We start from the raw sequence: 15,244 nt of genomic DNA, 5'->3' as shown, positions 1-15,244 counted from the left end.
TGAAATATATATAGTGACATTAAACATTTGAAATTTGAAATGACATTCGAATATAAATCTAAAGATTTATTTGAAAAAAAAAATGCAAAAAAGAAAAAATCTCCATAGTCCATATCCATACCATCAATTTGAAAAAAAAATGTATTAAAATAGTTATTTTTGTTAAATAGTTTATTAAAAATTTAGAATGATTAGTTTAAATTAAAATAAAGGAAAGGAGAGAAAATTGAGTTTAAGGATCCGCCGACGATAACATGCCAAGTTTACGCGTTGTCTCATTCCTGAAAATCTCCCACTCCCTCTTAGATCTTACTCGGATACACAGTCTTTGATCTGTATTCCTATCTACTTGATGTATAGTTATATACACTCAGACATACAAATTACAGACGCATGTTGATTTGAAATTCGAAAGCAAAAAAGGATTCTAAATCGACATCAACAATGTTGCGTCCCGGAGTATCTACAGGATTTTCATCGATCATATTACTTTTTTGCCTTCTCAGCGTTTCTGTGCACTGCAAAACCCTAAAAAGAGACGGTAAGTTGTTTATCATTTTCCGGGACACATGGTCATATATCATATATGGTATTGTCTATGCTCTGTATTCCGAAGATGCACGAATGTCTATGAATTTAGCACGAGTATCTGTGAATTTGTTGCTTATTCCGACTTTCTTCAATTGCTCTTAGATCTCACTATTTTAGGGAAATTCGGAATAGTTTGTTTAAAATTTTGGATGATTACTTGGTGATTTAAAGTTTAAACTGATCTTGATCCAATCATGCTTTTAAGCTACGAAATTAAACGCCATAACTTCAATAAACTGAAAGTTGGTTTTATCTCTTGACATTCCTCTAGAAACTGTTGTACTGGTGTCTTGATTCTTCCTTCATTTGGTTCTAGGAACTCTGATAATTGTTTTTTTGATGTGTTATTGTTTATTAATGAGAATCTGATCTGAAAGTAATGAAAATCGATGCATGATTCATCTGTGTTCTTGAGGGAAATAATAAAATCTTTCATCACTTGCAGTGAAAGCTCTTAACGAAATTAAAGCATCTCTTGGATGGAGAGTGGTGTATGCATGGGTTGGAGATGATCCATGTGGAGATGGTGATTTACCAGCTTGGTCTGGTGTCACATGCTCCACACAAGGTGATTATAGAGTAGTTACTGAACTGTAAGTGTTACTTCATCATGTATATGTCCTTGAATCTTGAAATTGTGGATCCAATCTGATATTTTCTAACATTATATAATCATTTCAGGGAAGTATATGCAGTTTCAATTGTGGGACCCTTTCCTACTGCAGTAACCAATCTACTGGATCTTACTAGACTGTACAAATCTCTATCCTAATAACTTACTGCTCTTCTTTTTGTTTCTTTATTGTTCAATAATGCAAATTTACTTTGTTTGGATATGTATTTTTATCTTACTTACTTTTTGTTTTCAGGGATCTTCACAACAATAAGTTGACTGGTCCAATCCCACCACAAATCGGGCGTTTAAAGCGACTTAAAATAATGTATTATTCTTCTCTAAATACTTTATATCACTAATCTGTGGTGCTTCTGCTTCTGCTTCTGCATATAGCTAGTGAAATAAACATTAAATATTCCCAAATACATGATCTTAGAACTCATTTTTGGTGATGGGTGTTGTTTCTTTGTAGTAATCTGAGGTGGAATAAGCTGCAGGATGTCATTCCTCCTGAAATAGGTGAACTAAAGAAATTAACACACCTGTGAGTGTTTTCTACTTTTCTTTACCCTTTTTTGGATATATGCTTTATGAGATGAACATCTGATTCGATTCTTTACCTATATGACTACAGCTACTTAAGTTTCAATAGCTTTAAAGGGGAAATACCAAGGGAGCTTGCTAATCTTCCAGAACTGCAGCATCTTCATCTGCATCAAAATCGGTTAATTGGGCGTATTCCACCTGAATTGGGGTCTTTACAAAATCTTCGCCATTTGTAATGTTCATCTTTTTTCATTACCACTTTATCTGTTCATCTTACAAATGTGAATTATTCTGATGATGATTGTGTTTGTGATTTGTAGGGATGTTGGTGATAATCATTTGGTTGGAACTATTAGGGAACTGATACGTATAGATGGATGTTTTCCAGCTCTTCGCAATCTGTATGTTTAATCTCATTAACTTATATTTATAATGCATAATTACTATTTTGAAGATATTATTTATATTTACACTCCTACTATGATTTTCAGATATCTAAATAACAACTATCTGACTGGAGGTATTCCAACTCAGCTTGAAAACTTGACCAATCTGGAAATTCTGTGAGTATTGAATGTTCATACCTTTTTTCATAAACTAAAAGTATCTTTTAAAACAAATTGTAATGTATATTGTGTTGTTTTTTTTTTCAGGCATTTATCTTACAACAAAATGTCTGGGATAGTTCCATTTGGACCTGCTCATATTTCAAAATTGACCTACTTGTAAGTATATACTCCTTTTTCTTCTTTAACTTATATCTGAAAAGTGTAATAATTCCTATAAATTTCCAAATTTCAGGTATCTGGATCACAATCAATTTAGTGGAAGGATTCCTGATGCCTTCTACAAGCATCCTTATCTGAAAGAATTGTAAGCTTACTCTTTTTTCATTCCTTCATTTCAAGATTATGCACGAGTGCTGTCTAATATTCAAAAAAATATTTGGTAAAATTGAAAATAAGTACACCAAAATTGGTATTATTAGTGAAAGAGTGTAAGTATGTAGTTATTATGGATAAAGAAATGTATATTATGGGTAAAAAAAAGTATATTGCCAATATTGTTAAAAGAGTAAAGTACATTTCTATTTTTTGCAATTTATTTATAAGTAAGATAGAAGCACTTGTATTGACATAGTATGGTATATGTTGTAGGTACATTGAAGGAAATGCATTTAAGCCAGGGGTGAACCCGATTGGTGTTCACAAAGTACTTGAACTTTCAGACTCGGACTTCTTGTTTTAATCAATTTGATTACACGATTTTTGTCTAGTTATTACTTAGTTTACGAAGTGGGCCCCATGAAATCAAGCATTAATCGGGTGATTTTCCTTTGATGATAAAAATATTTTATAGCTGTGATTGTTTAATCTTTTGTATACGTGTTAAAACTCGCAAGTTCCAAAGGAACTTAATTGTATAGAATATAGTATTATCTGTTCGTATGAGTTTTAAGGCTTCCATCACTGCTTTATACGATGTGACATCCCCTAATTTCTCGGCCAGAAAAGACCGATTTAATTTATGTTTTTTAAAATAAAATCAGAGAAATCCTTTTAAAAGATGTTGCGGAATTGGTCCCCAAAACAAAACATGATAAAAGTTTATCAAAGCCTTTCTTTAAGAAATATATAATTTCATTTTATATCAAAACCTAGGGATGTCATGTTCTGATACAGAAGCATAAACAAAACATTATAAGCCTTACATCAGTTATTTACAACTACTGACCTATAATCCAAAAATCTATCAGCATTCTCCGACTATGTTCGGGGTCCACTACCTGTAATAATAAAAAGCTAAGTGGGTCAGACTTGGGAGCCTGGTGAACATATAGGGTTTTCAACCCACAATAATAATAAACTTATTAAGTTCATCAGTCAACAATAACCCTGATTACCCATTCTCGTTATCCTCACTTTACGTCCCTAAACACCTATCACAAGGGACCTAGCCTAAAGAATATCATCGGGATGGACCTAGCCTAAAGAATATCATTAACACCTACAGGTTGCGAGCCTGCCAGCGTTCCACTGGACTGTCTAGAAAAGTCTGTGGTCGTCATCCATACTCCGCTAGATGACTGGATCACAATCACATCGAGGCCTATCATCATTTTATTTCATCACACTTCAACTATCTACCCATGTTTTACCCAACATATTTGTAGATAAAAATACATATACAGTTTAAAACTTGTATAAAACATATATTCAACAGTCACCTCAATTAAACAATTAATATAATTACACATAGCACGTATTTTATAGAAAATACTTCATATCTAGGCGTAAGATGAAGGTGACTACACACTCACCTGATTTAATGATAATCGGGCAACACTTCGTTTCCTAAAACAATCGTTTCTAATAAAACCGGGAGTTTTATTGAGAAATCGGGCTCTACGATGGTCGGGCTTCAAAGCTGAAAAGATAAATTTATCGGGCTTCTCGGGCACTTCGGGGCGTATTTCGGGTGTTTGGTATAATATCGGGGCTTTGAGGGAAGTTGGAATGAAAGAAATATTGTTTAAGGGGTTAAAAATGACAAGTTTCCAAATTATCCCCGGGAGGTCTCGCACCCTTCTATTTATAGGGGCAAGGCTTCTGATCGGACGGCTGAGAGGCTACCAGGTGGCAGCAGATCCGAAGAGGAAGCACATGGCTCGCACGTGCGAGGGTCCTGGTGTAGCCTTCTGATTGGACCGAGGTCTAGGTCCGAGGGTTCGGTCGTGGCGCTATGTGCGAAGCTCGGACACGTCAAGCAAGGGCACGCGCCGGACTCTCGGCTGCACAGCGCATCGATGACTAAGCTCCTTCGGACACGAGGCGACACGCGGACTGCTTCGGTTGGACCTCCCTTCGGTCGAATCAGCAGCGAGCACGTGGCATGCATGCGAGATTCCGGGTGACGTGGCCGAACACCAGCCATGCGAAATTCCTCGGTTTTAGCATTTTTTTCTCGCTTTTTGTGCTAAAACTTATAAAATCCATAACTTTCGCATACGAGCTCCGTTCTTGACGTTCTTTATATGCACGCGTAGGTAAAATTACGCTCTACAACTTTCGTTTAGACTTTGTTGGCTAATTTTGACTTTAATTTTAATATTATTATTTTTAACAGACCGGGACAGGAAATCCGTTAAAAATTCATAACTTCTTCATCCGACGTCCGTTTTCGTCTGTCTTTTTACCATTGTACTACTATTGACGAGACATTCGATTCTCGTTTAGGTTGTATTGGCTAAAAATCACTCGATCTAAAATTCGAGTTTTTAGCTGTCTACTGCTAAGCTGAAACTTAGAAAAATCATAACTTCCTCATACGAAGTCAGATTTGGGCATTCTTTTTATACATACTCTCGGTTTAACGAACACTACAACTTTCGTTTAGATCACTAAGGCTAAAAAGTAGTTTATCAAAAACTCACTTTTTACGTCATTCGGCACCGTGCCGGTTTTGTCGCGAAACTTCGACAGGTCATAACTTCTTCGTTATAACTCGGATTTCGGTATTCTTTATATATCCGTAATCCTTGTCACGACCACTACAACTTTCTTAATAGATATCGGCTTTATCTAATATTTATTTTCGACGCTCATTTTTATTCTTAATTAATTAAACCCTAATAATTAAGCATAAAACACATAATATTCACATAATTCCTTTTCATTTATTCAAAATGAGTTACAAAGGTTAACCTAAACTATTACGTCAATATTAATGCCTAGCCTAGAAACACGGGCGTTACAGGCGAAACTAAAACTATAGTTTCTTAAAAAAAAAACAGCAGGGGCCAAAGCGTATATCTTATATATATATAAATTAGTAGGAAAACCTAATTATAAGCCAAAAAACTGGGTCACTTTTGCCACAAGAGATGCATAACATGCCACTTTGAGGGGGTGGGTCAACTTAGTAAAATAAATAAATAAGCATTCACATGGACATTCTCTCTCGTCTCTCTATCCCCTTTCTCATCGACACAAACATGTCATTTGAATTTGACATTCTTTCATGCCATGTTTGATGTTTGAGGGGTGATATATGCCACTCATGCCATGCAAATGCCAAGCAAATGACACCCCACTTCCCAAGCCTAAAATACAAAGTTTAACTTGATATATAGTTCCATTTTTTAATCAAGAATTAAATATACAAAACCACTAACCCCACCGTTAAAAAAAATACAAAATCATTCTCAACTATATAAAAAAATAATCGAAAACTAGTATTAATTATTGATTAACAAGTTACAATCAAATTTGAAAGCATAAAAAAACAATAGCATCTTTTCTGCTACTATAAATTATAAACCCTCTCTTAGGCCATGGGGTATGGGGACACGCCAATCAACTCCACGGTGTTGGTGTGAATGCAACGAGAAGAAGAGAAGAACGGAGAAAAAAAAGAGTTGAGGCTATCCGGAATGGTGGGCAAAGAGACGCGTGATTTTCGAAACGGCAGCCCAAAACACGCGTGAACACCGCCTCATGGACCAGTGGCTTGACTGTGGTGAACACCATTTCCACAATCTAATGGATTGGTTAAATAATGACCTGACTTCCTCTTCACTCACAAACCATTCGTGAGGATACCCCAAAGCCTGATTTGTTGTGGTTTCTAGTGGTATACACCACATGAGACAACGATATTCCAGCTCATTACCACAAGACACTCATGCAGTGTATACCCATGACTTTAGAGGACATATGACATATTACTATCATTGTTTTCTCACAACAATGATATATCGTGCCGTATAATGAGTGATTTATTTCCATCTTATCACACTTTTTTTACATAAAAAATATATTATAATTATACTTTTTGTAACTTAGGGGATGTTTGGTGGACTCTTAATTGTAAAATTAAGAGGCAACCTCTTAATTCTTCAGATTCAGTGTGTTTTGGTTACCTATTAATAAAAGCCTCTTAATCTTTTAAAAGCCTAGAGCCTCGTTCCCGAGTTTAACAAAAGAAAAGAAGAGAAGAGAACAGAAAGTCATGAGAGAAAAGAAGAGAAAGGAAAGGAAAACAAAATTTTCTTTTGTGTTTCCGAGTTGGAGAGAAGTGGAAGGAAAATGAATCATTTTGTTCTTTCTTTCTAAATCCTCCCAAATCGGAAGGAAAGTTAGGAGGGAAAGTATTCCTCCCATTTCTCTCCACTTCCTTCCACTTCCCTCCTTTAACGAAACTCGGAAACACCAATTCCTTTTATTTTCTTCTTATTTCCACCCATTTCCTTTCCTTTCTCTCGTTAAGTCGAACTCAGGAACGGGTGTAACCATCAGACTTGAATGGGTATCTGAATAAAAAGAGGAGACGCTCATTCCTCTTTTGCCCTCGTACGCATGGTTTCATAAAACACACACCCACCTTTCACTCGATCATCTTTCTGGTCTTCTCCCTCCTCCGACCAACTTCAGCGCCTCCCACCTCCTCCCATCGTCGACCTCGCACAGCACCGTCGCACCCATCGTCGCCTCGCCAAGTTACGACCACCGACGCCAAGCTCTCTGACAGCGCCGGCAGGACCCAACCACCATCTGGAAAAGAAGAAACCCAGGCGACTTTTTCTATAACATACGACTCTTTTCATTTGAATTTCAAGTTTGTGAGTAATTGGTCAGTCGACTCTTTTCATTTGAATTTCAAGCTTCTGGGCCATTTTCTTCTCTGTGATTCGTCTTCTTGATAGACATGGCAGAGTCGACATGTCTCCTGCATTCTCTACCTTAACCCAACAGCCATGTAAGTCTCGATTGATTTCTTGTTGTACCAAGTGTTTGTCAAAGTGCTCCAGTGAGTTGAATTTTACTGAAAATATTTTGTGAACTTTTCTGGGTACTCGACAGATTTCTTATTGTAGAATGTTAGGAGTGAGTTATTGACTACAAAGTGTTTGTAGAAATGCTCCAATGAGTTGAACTTCACTAAAAGCATACTCTCAACAGTTTTCTTACACTCAATTGGAGTGTTTCTTTAATCTGAAATGATAAATCTGGTAAAATTACTTGTTTAAAGAAGAACCATGTACATGTTCTTGGAGATTCAATCTCTTTTGGGAGGTTCACATCGGAGTCATTAGCTTGGGAAAAACGGTCAACATTTTTTCATAAACGCTATGTTGAAGAAGACAAGAGTTATGCCCAATCTGTATTTTAAATTTATGAACATATAAAGTGGTTTAAATGTTGGTAAAATGTTTATATGTAAATGTGGATTTCTTCAGCTCCTCTTTAGGTTTGTAATCCGTTCTTCAGAAATCCCTAATTTCTCTTTGATTTTTTTTTCCTGAAATCGATGATAAGGTCCCAATACTCTCCTCCAACTCTGATGAAATTTTGATGGGCTGATTTCTGTTGATATCTACTGAAAAGTTTATTGTTGAAATCAATAGTTCACGTAATTTGTTTATATGAAATCATTAGTTCGTTTGATTTTGTATTGATTGTTGTGGTTAATTTTCTGTTGATATGAAAGTGATAGAATGTTTGGTTGTTTCTTAGGTGTGCAGGGAGTAAAAATTCAAAGATATTTGGGTTCAATGGGAGGGACATGGATGCGCTTTATGGGCAATGTTGGATAGAGACAACATCACAAAGGTAGCCACAACAGTTTATTTCTTAACCAAGAATGCATTCATCCATATAGATTTTCAATGATACGACGTTTGTACTTATTAACTTTTTTTTTTCAGCCGCTTTATAAATGCATCATTGTCTCACAATACTATTTATTTAAAAAAATAAAATTACAATAGCCTTAAATATTTATTGTGTGGCAGGTGTTTGCTCGATGAAGATCGTGATCGCTAATGTCAACAACAACCAGAAGATGCCTCTGGCTGTTAGAAAAATGCAAGAACATGAAGCAACTAAAACAAGTTCATGGCCAAGCAATCACATGTGGCCTTGGAGATAATCACTATGCTTTAAGCAGGTTAATAGCTTTCTGTTCACAACCTCATCATCATGATAGCTTACCACACGGCTTAAACATCTTACAACACGTTCAAGAACCTTCTAATTGCTTATACAACACCATGATCAAAGCTTGTTTGCTTCGAAACGAATTAAACATGTCATTTCAATTATACAAACGCCTGCTTGAAAACGGTATGTATCCTGACAATTACACACTTCCTTACATCCTAAAAGCTTGTGCATACATGGAAAGTTTTCGTCTTGGAGAGCTAGTTCATGCGCATTGTTTGCAATTAGGGTTTATTTTCGATAGTTTTGTGGGTAATACCTTGATGATGATGTATTCTCTATTTGGTAACATGGAATCCGCACGTTACGTGTTTGATGAAATGCCAACTCACTGTGTTGTGTCATGGACTGTTTTAATTTCTGGGTATGCTAAAATCGGCAACATTGAGCTGGCTCGAATCGCATTCGATGAAGCACCCATTAAAGATAGAGGGATTTGGGGTTCTATAATTTCTGGATACGTTCAGAATAATTGTTTCAAAGAGGGTTTACAAATGTTCAGATTGATGCAATCAACCAGCATCATCCCTGATGAAGCTATATTCGTGAGCATACTTGGCGCTTGTGCTCATCTAGGAACTCTCGAAATTGGAATATGGATTCATAAACGAATCGACGCAATAAAATTACGACCTAGTGTGAAGTTAGCTACTGCATTGATGGACATGTATTGCAAATGTGGGAAGCTCGATGTTGCACACAAACTGTTCGATGAAATGCCTGAGAGAGATACAATTTGCTGGAATGTTATGATTTCAGGATTAGCAATTCATGGGGAAGGATTACGTGCTCTTAAACTCTTTTCACAAATGGAAATGACTAAAATTCAACCAGATGATGTCACCTTCATTGCCATTTTCACTGCTTGTAGCTATTCAGGCATGGAACACGAAGGTCTAAAGTTTTTCAACAAAATGTGCAAGGAATACAACATCAACCCAAAAACAGAACACTACATTTGCATAATCGATCTTCTTGCAAGAGCTGGTTTATTTAACGAAGCAAAAGACATAATTAATAAAATCCCAGATTCTTGTAGCCCTAAAGAAGTAGCGGTGGCTTGGCGAGCTTTCTTAAGTGCTTGTGAGAGTCATAAAGAGATTGAGTTTGCAAAAATGGCAGCTGAGAGATTGATGGAATTGGAAAATGATAGTGGCGTTTATGTAATTATGTCTAATTTGTATTCAAGTACTAATGATGTTGATAGCTTGCAAAAGACTAGAAAGATGATGAGAGCCCGTGGGGTCGATAAAGTACCTGGGTGTAGCTCGATTGAGGTCGGTGGTGTTGTTAATGAATTTGTTGCGGGTGAGAAAACAAATTATAAAATAGAGGAGATTCATGAAGTTTTGGAGAATATGAATCGACAGATGTATTGAGTGGAACAGGTTGTACTGTGTTTGGTGTGCTTTGGACTAAGACTCAGACTGATGTCAATGAAACAAAAACTGTATTTTTTTTTTTGTCTCAGTCAAGAAGATGAAACGTAGATGTTGAGCTTGTTATCTATTTCGTGATCTAGAGAGAGTTGTTTGATGATAAAAGTAACCGTGTTTGAGGAAACTGATTATTATTTTTTTTAGCAAAGTAAGATGAAAATTTGTACTTAAATAAGGAGAAAGCAAATTTATTCTTTTAGCAATGAGTTTCCATAATGGTGATAAGCTAAATGAGAAATGAGAATCTTTTACAATAAAGCAAAATAAAATTGCTACCATGTGCATTATTTGAAATTTGCACGTTGTTGATGCTTATAGGAAACGGATACAATAAGGATATTCCACCACCAAAGGTACAACATTTATAAATAATTTCAAATATTTTATTACTAAGTAGAAACATTAGTGTATGTATATTCATCGCTTTGATCTTTTGATAATATATGCGAATGAAAAGAAAATGTATTATAATTTTAAAGTAGAAATAACGCTTAAATTTATATTAACTAAGGGATAATGACTTAAAGGGTAATATATTTTTCGATTTGTACATATTTGGTCAATGGGTTTTTTTCGTTCATATTTACCCCTTCAACTTGTTAAACTGTACATATTCAGTCATTTATGACCGGTTACTCCAGGTTAACCGGGAAAAATGACTTAATATGGTAATATATTTTTCATTTTATACACATTTAGTCCTTAATATTTTTGTATATATATTTAGTCATTAATATTTTTGTACATATTTAGTTCTTAATATTCTTTTGTTTCAAAATAAGTTTTTTTTGTTTTTTGTACTCATTCAGTATTTATGAATGATTTATTTAGGTTTTTCTCACGACATCTTACGTGGAAAAATCACTGATGAGGTGTTTGGGGTTGTTGATGCTTATGTCCATCACGATCTGGACTGCTTGGTTGCGTAGGTCTTGTGGTTTGGCTTTGGTCTTATATTTCGAACGTCGTAACTTCTTCATACAATATCAGATTTTAACGATCTTTATATCCACGTGTTCGTTTTTTGAGCCTACTACATCTTTCGTTAAGATTACTCCCGTTAAAATGTAATATATTTTTACTTACGATTTTATAAAAAAAACATTCATACATGCATTCATAAAAAACATATGGATATATAAGTAAACATATATTACTTTTTAACGGGAGTAATCTAAATAAAAATTGTAGTAGACTAAAATATGAACGTATAGATATAAAGATCGTTAAAATCCAAGATCGTATGAAGAAGTTATGTCGTTTAGAACACATGACCTAAGCAACCAAGTAGTCGAGATCACGATGGACATAATCATGAAAAGCCCCAAACACCTCATTAATAAATGTCTCACGTAAGATGTCATGAGAAAAACCTAAAGAAATCATTCATAAGTACTGAATGAGTACAAAAATAAAAAGAGACTTATTTTGCAGCAAAAAAAATATTAAGGACTAAATGTATACAAAAATATTAAGGACTAAATGTGTATAAAGTGAGAAATATATTACCCTATTAAGTCTTTATTACCGGCTAACCTGGAGTAGCCGGTCATAAGGACTGAATGTGTACAGTTTAACAAGTTGAAGGGGTAAATGTGGACGAGAAAAACTCAGTGACCAAATGTATACAAATCGAAAAATATATTACCCTTTTAAGTCATTATCCTTATTAATTGAACATAGTTTATTGTATTAAAAGTCAAGTGGGCAACATGGACGACAATCTATGATGTCATATCTTTATCAACGAGCCCAAAATTTTTATGGGTTATATAATTTATAACCATATTTTCGAAAACAAAAGTGATAAGAGTATAGTTTAAGGGCTAAAATTAAATACAAAATTGGAGAGCGGAAGTGAAAGGGAGCACACTCGATAACGGTTGATCGTTAGCTTTGTGAAAATTCAAATCAAAAGGTGGTCATAAGCGAATAGGTACCAAAGTTGTCAAGATCAGGATCTAATATATGATCGTTTTCACTTTGTAAAATCATAATCATAAGATTGAATTGTGATCGTAAAATCCTAACAAATGCAATTTAAAACATAAAAAATACATATACATTCATCTGTTAACCATTTAATCGAACAATAAATAGTTTAAAACATGAAAAAAAAATACATCTCTAATGTATCATTTAACAATAAAACATTAAAAAAGAAGTTTTGTAGGATATATATTTCAGTCACTTAGGTAACCCAAAATAAAATATTATTTAAAAAAAAACTAAATAATAACAATATTACATCGATCTTACAAGCATTTTTATCATCCTACCAAAAAACAATCATAGTATATTAGGATTAGGATTTTAACAACCAAACTGATATTATTATTAAGGATTTTTACATCTAAAAAGGCTAAAAGGAGTAATTTTATTTAAATTGGTAGATTTTGCTAGAGAAAACCATAAAAAAATTCATCCTATTATCGCTTAATGTTCAAAAAAAATCATTATGTTATTATTATGTACAATAAAACCATTTTATTTTCTAATCATACCAAATATAATTCTTTGTAACAGACAAATCCTTGATAGCTTGGCTGTAGAAAGATATAACATATCATCATCTAATGCACAGAAAACCATTATGTTATTAATTTGTACAATAAAACCATTTATGTAATGATTTTGTATAATAAAACTATTTTATGTTCGGGTTTTATACAATAAAACCTTTTGTATTCCCTTTATGCCTTATATTTTTCTTTTGAGAAAGTATACTACTATACTTTGATAAATTTTCCATTTATTCCACAAATGAAACATAAGCCATAGTATATCTTTAGATTTCTAGCCCGTTGAAGCTCTTAGTTAATGCATCACTAATCATACATGTACTTTATTTATTGAATCAATTAGACATTTACTAATTATCATGGTATTAAGGGTTTCCTAGTTAACCCCCCTCCAAAAATATATCTCTTCCCTCTTTGACATTTTTCTCTCTCTATTTTTGGTATTCTTTCTGTCGTCATCTCCTTCTTCCACCACAATGATTTTGCTATGACCGACCCTCATGAGCTACACTTTCATTCCATGAGACGCATCATGCGTTACATATAAGGTACTTTTGATCATGCTCTTCAGCTTTATATAAGGTACTCTTGTTGTTCCACATCAATATATTTTTATCTTTCTAGCACCCCTTTCCCGAGTTCAATTTAAGGAGAGAAAAGAAAGGAAATTGGTGGAAGTGAGAGGAAAGTAAAAGAAATTGGTGTTCCCGAATTTCATTAAAGGAAGGAAGTGGAAGGAAATGAAATGATCACGTTCCCTTCTAACTTTCCTTCCGATTTGGAAGGATTTGGAGAGAAAGAACAAAATGTTTAACTTTCCTTCCACTCATCTCCAACTCGGGAACACAAAAGATAAATTTCTTTTCTTTTCTTTTCTCTTCTTTTCTTTCATTACTTTCTTTTCTCTTCTCTTATTTTCTTTGTTACAACTCGGGAACGTGGTGTAGGTGACAACATCATCTCTCATTCATCTAAGTACCAAAGTGTTATTTCTCGTTCTAATGTCGAAGTTGAATACCATAAGTAATGCAATTGTCAATCAGTGTTGGATTTTCAATATCCTCAACAAACTCCATTCAGGCCACCATTTCCTATTGTGTCAACTTCAGTGTCATATACTTGAATTTGATTCATGTACAACATCAATGCATAAACCATAACAAGATTGACATTTTTTTAGGATCAAGTAGCCTAACATGTACTTCATTTGTAGAATCAATGCAAAATCTACCAATTATCATTTACGAAGAAAAAAATCAGGGCATAAAGGGGAAGATACTTGTTTTATTGTATAAAATCAAGACATAAAATTGTTTTATTGTACAAAATCAAAAAATAAAATAGTTTTACCGTACAAACGATATAATGATGGGTTCTTTTGTGCACCGGATGATAATAATCTGAGTTTTTCTAAAGCCACAATTGCTAGGTAACCGACTATTAAGGTTTTTCCGATTACGAAACATTAATTTAGGTATGATAAAAAATGGTTTTATTGTACAAAATAATTATATAATGGTTTTCTCGGATACTAAAATGAAAATGTTGAATTTTTCTGGTTTGTTTATTCTATATATCTTTGAGGGGCCACCGACCCAAATATATTTGGATCCTTCCTAATAAAGTTTATGGTCTACAAATCGTGTTTTTCACTTTATTTTGTAACTAAGTGCATGAGTTTTTTTTTTTTTTTTTTTAAGCAAAAAGTCGGTGAGTTTGTTGAAGAAAATGCAAAGAATTATATTTTTTTAGAAAACATTTATAACAAACACCAAGTTATCTAAATTAGTTATAAAAAGTGACAATCAAAAGACCTTTGACCTAATATTATCAAATTGTGATGAAAATGTGTCTCTTTCCCAAGTAATTGAGAGTTCATCGTGTTGGACAAATATATAGATTCAAAAATAGGTTTAGTGTGTGTTTGCCATTATAGAAAAATATTATATAATGTACTCAAATTGATGGTTATTTTCATAAATAAAAACATAAAACGCGGAAACGTAACTTTGGATTTTTATCTCGAATCTGATTAAAAGAAAACTTTAGGATGAAAGAACGATTACATACCTGTTTCATTATGATATTTGGATCTGAAGAACTGGGTTGAATTTTCCAGTTGATCTCAAGACTCTCTGTAAAATCCCCTAGCATAGAGACCCACAAATTTCTTAATGTATTTTTCGTATATCTTGATCTGCTCCTCATCACATGTATATATAGATGAAGATATACCCTAATGTGAGAGATGGAAAGGATCTTGAGGACCTTGAGTCAAACCGAGTACTCAACCCACAAGGTAAGTAAATATTCTATAAATCGGTCCATAAACAATTTATATTTCTACCATAATAACTGGATTTAATGATAATATTACTTATATATGATGTGGTCCCATAACTATCTAACAATCTCCCGCTGGACCATGAACATATAAATGTATGTATAACTATATAGGCGTTTTAATGAATGTTATCATAATATTGGTATCTAAATAATCTCGTCCACTAATCATAATAGTATAGGATC

General features: G+C 34.0%; 1 protein-coding gene and 1 pseudogene across 2 annotated transcripts; both read left to right on the top strand.

Annotated features, from left to right (window-relative positions):
* Positions 1-221: 221 nt before the first annotated feature.
* On the top strand, positions 222-3,204 carry LOC145134869 (uncharacterized). Its single transcript, XM_079069680.1, has 11 exons — positions 222-541; positions 1,037-1,184; positions 1,273-1,344; positions 1,461-1,532; positions 1,680-1,751; positions 1,842-1,985; positions 2,074-2,154; positions 2,245-2,316; positions 2,407-2,478; positions 2,555-2,626; positions 2,911-3,204. Exons 1-11 carry the CDS (start codon positions 445-447, stop codon positions 2,999-3,001), a joined length of 993 nt encoding a protein of 330 aa, XP_078925806.1. The 5' UTR covers positions 222-444; the 3' UTR covers positions 3,002-3,204.
* A 3,872-nt stretch (positions 3,205-7,076) lies between these two features.
* On the top strand, positions 7,077-10,392 carry LOC145134289 (pentatricopeptide repeat-containing protein At5g66520 pseudogene; annotated as a pseudogene). Its single transcript, XR_013719064.1, has 3 exons — positions 7,077-7,510; positions 8,269-8,364; positions 8,547-10,392. The product of XR_013719064.1 is annotated as a pentatricopeptide repeat-containing protein At5g66520 pseudogene (transcript).
* The last annotated feature ends 4,852 nt before the right edge of the window (positions 10,393-15,244 follow it).

Source organism: Lactuca virosa, chromosome 8, assembly GCF_052849685.1.
Source record: "Lactuca virosa cultivar CGN04683 chromosome 8, Lactuca_virosa_CGN04683_v6, whole genome shotgun sequence".
NCBI lineage: Eukaryota > Viridiplantae > Streptophyta > Magnoliopsida > Asterales > Asteraceae > Lactuca > Lactuca virosa.
The sequence above is the reverse complement of the archived record's forward strand: the minus strand, read 5'-3'. Positions and strand labels throughout refer to the sequence as shown.

Excerpts from the sequence above, each read along its gene's own strand:
- LOC145134869 (XM_079069680.1), top strand. The coding sequence starts at position 445 with ATGTTGCGTCCCGGAGTATCTACAGGATTTTCATCGATCATATTACTT. Across the intron at positions 542-1,036 it reads CAAAACCCTAAAAAGAGACG|TGAAAGCTCTTAACGAAATT; the intron begins GTAAGTTGTTTA and ends CATCACTTGCAG. Across the intron at positions 1,752-1,841 it reads CTAAAGAAATTAACACACCT|CTACTTAAGTTTCAATAGCT; the intron begins GTGAGTGTTTTC and ends ATATGACTACAG.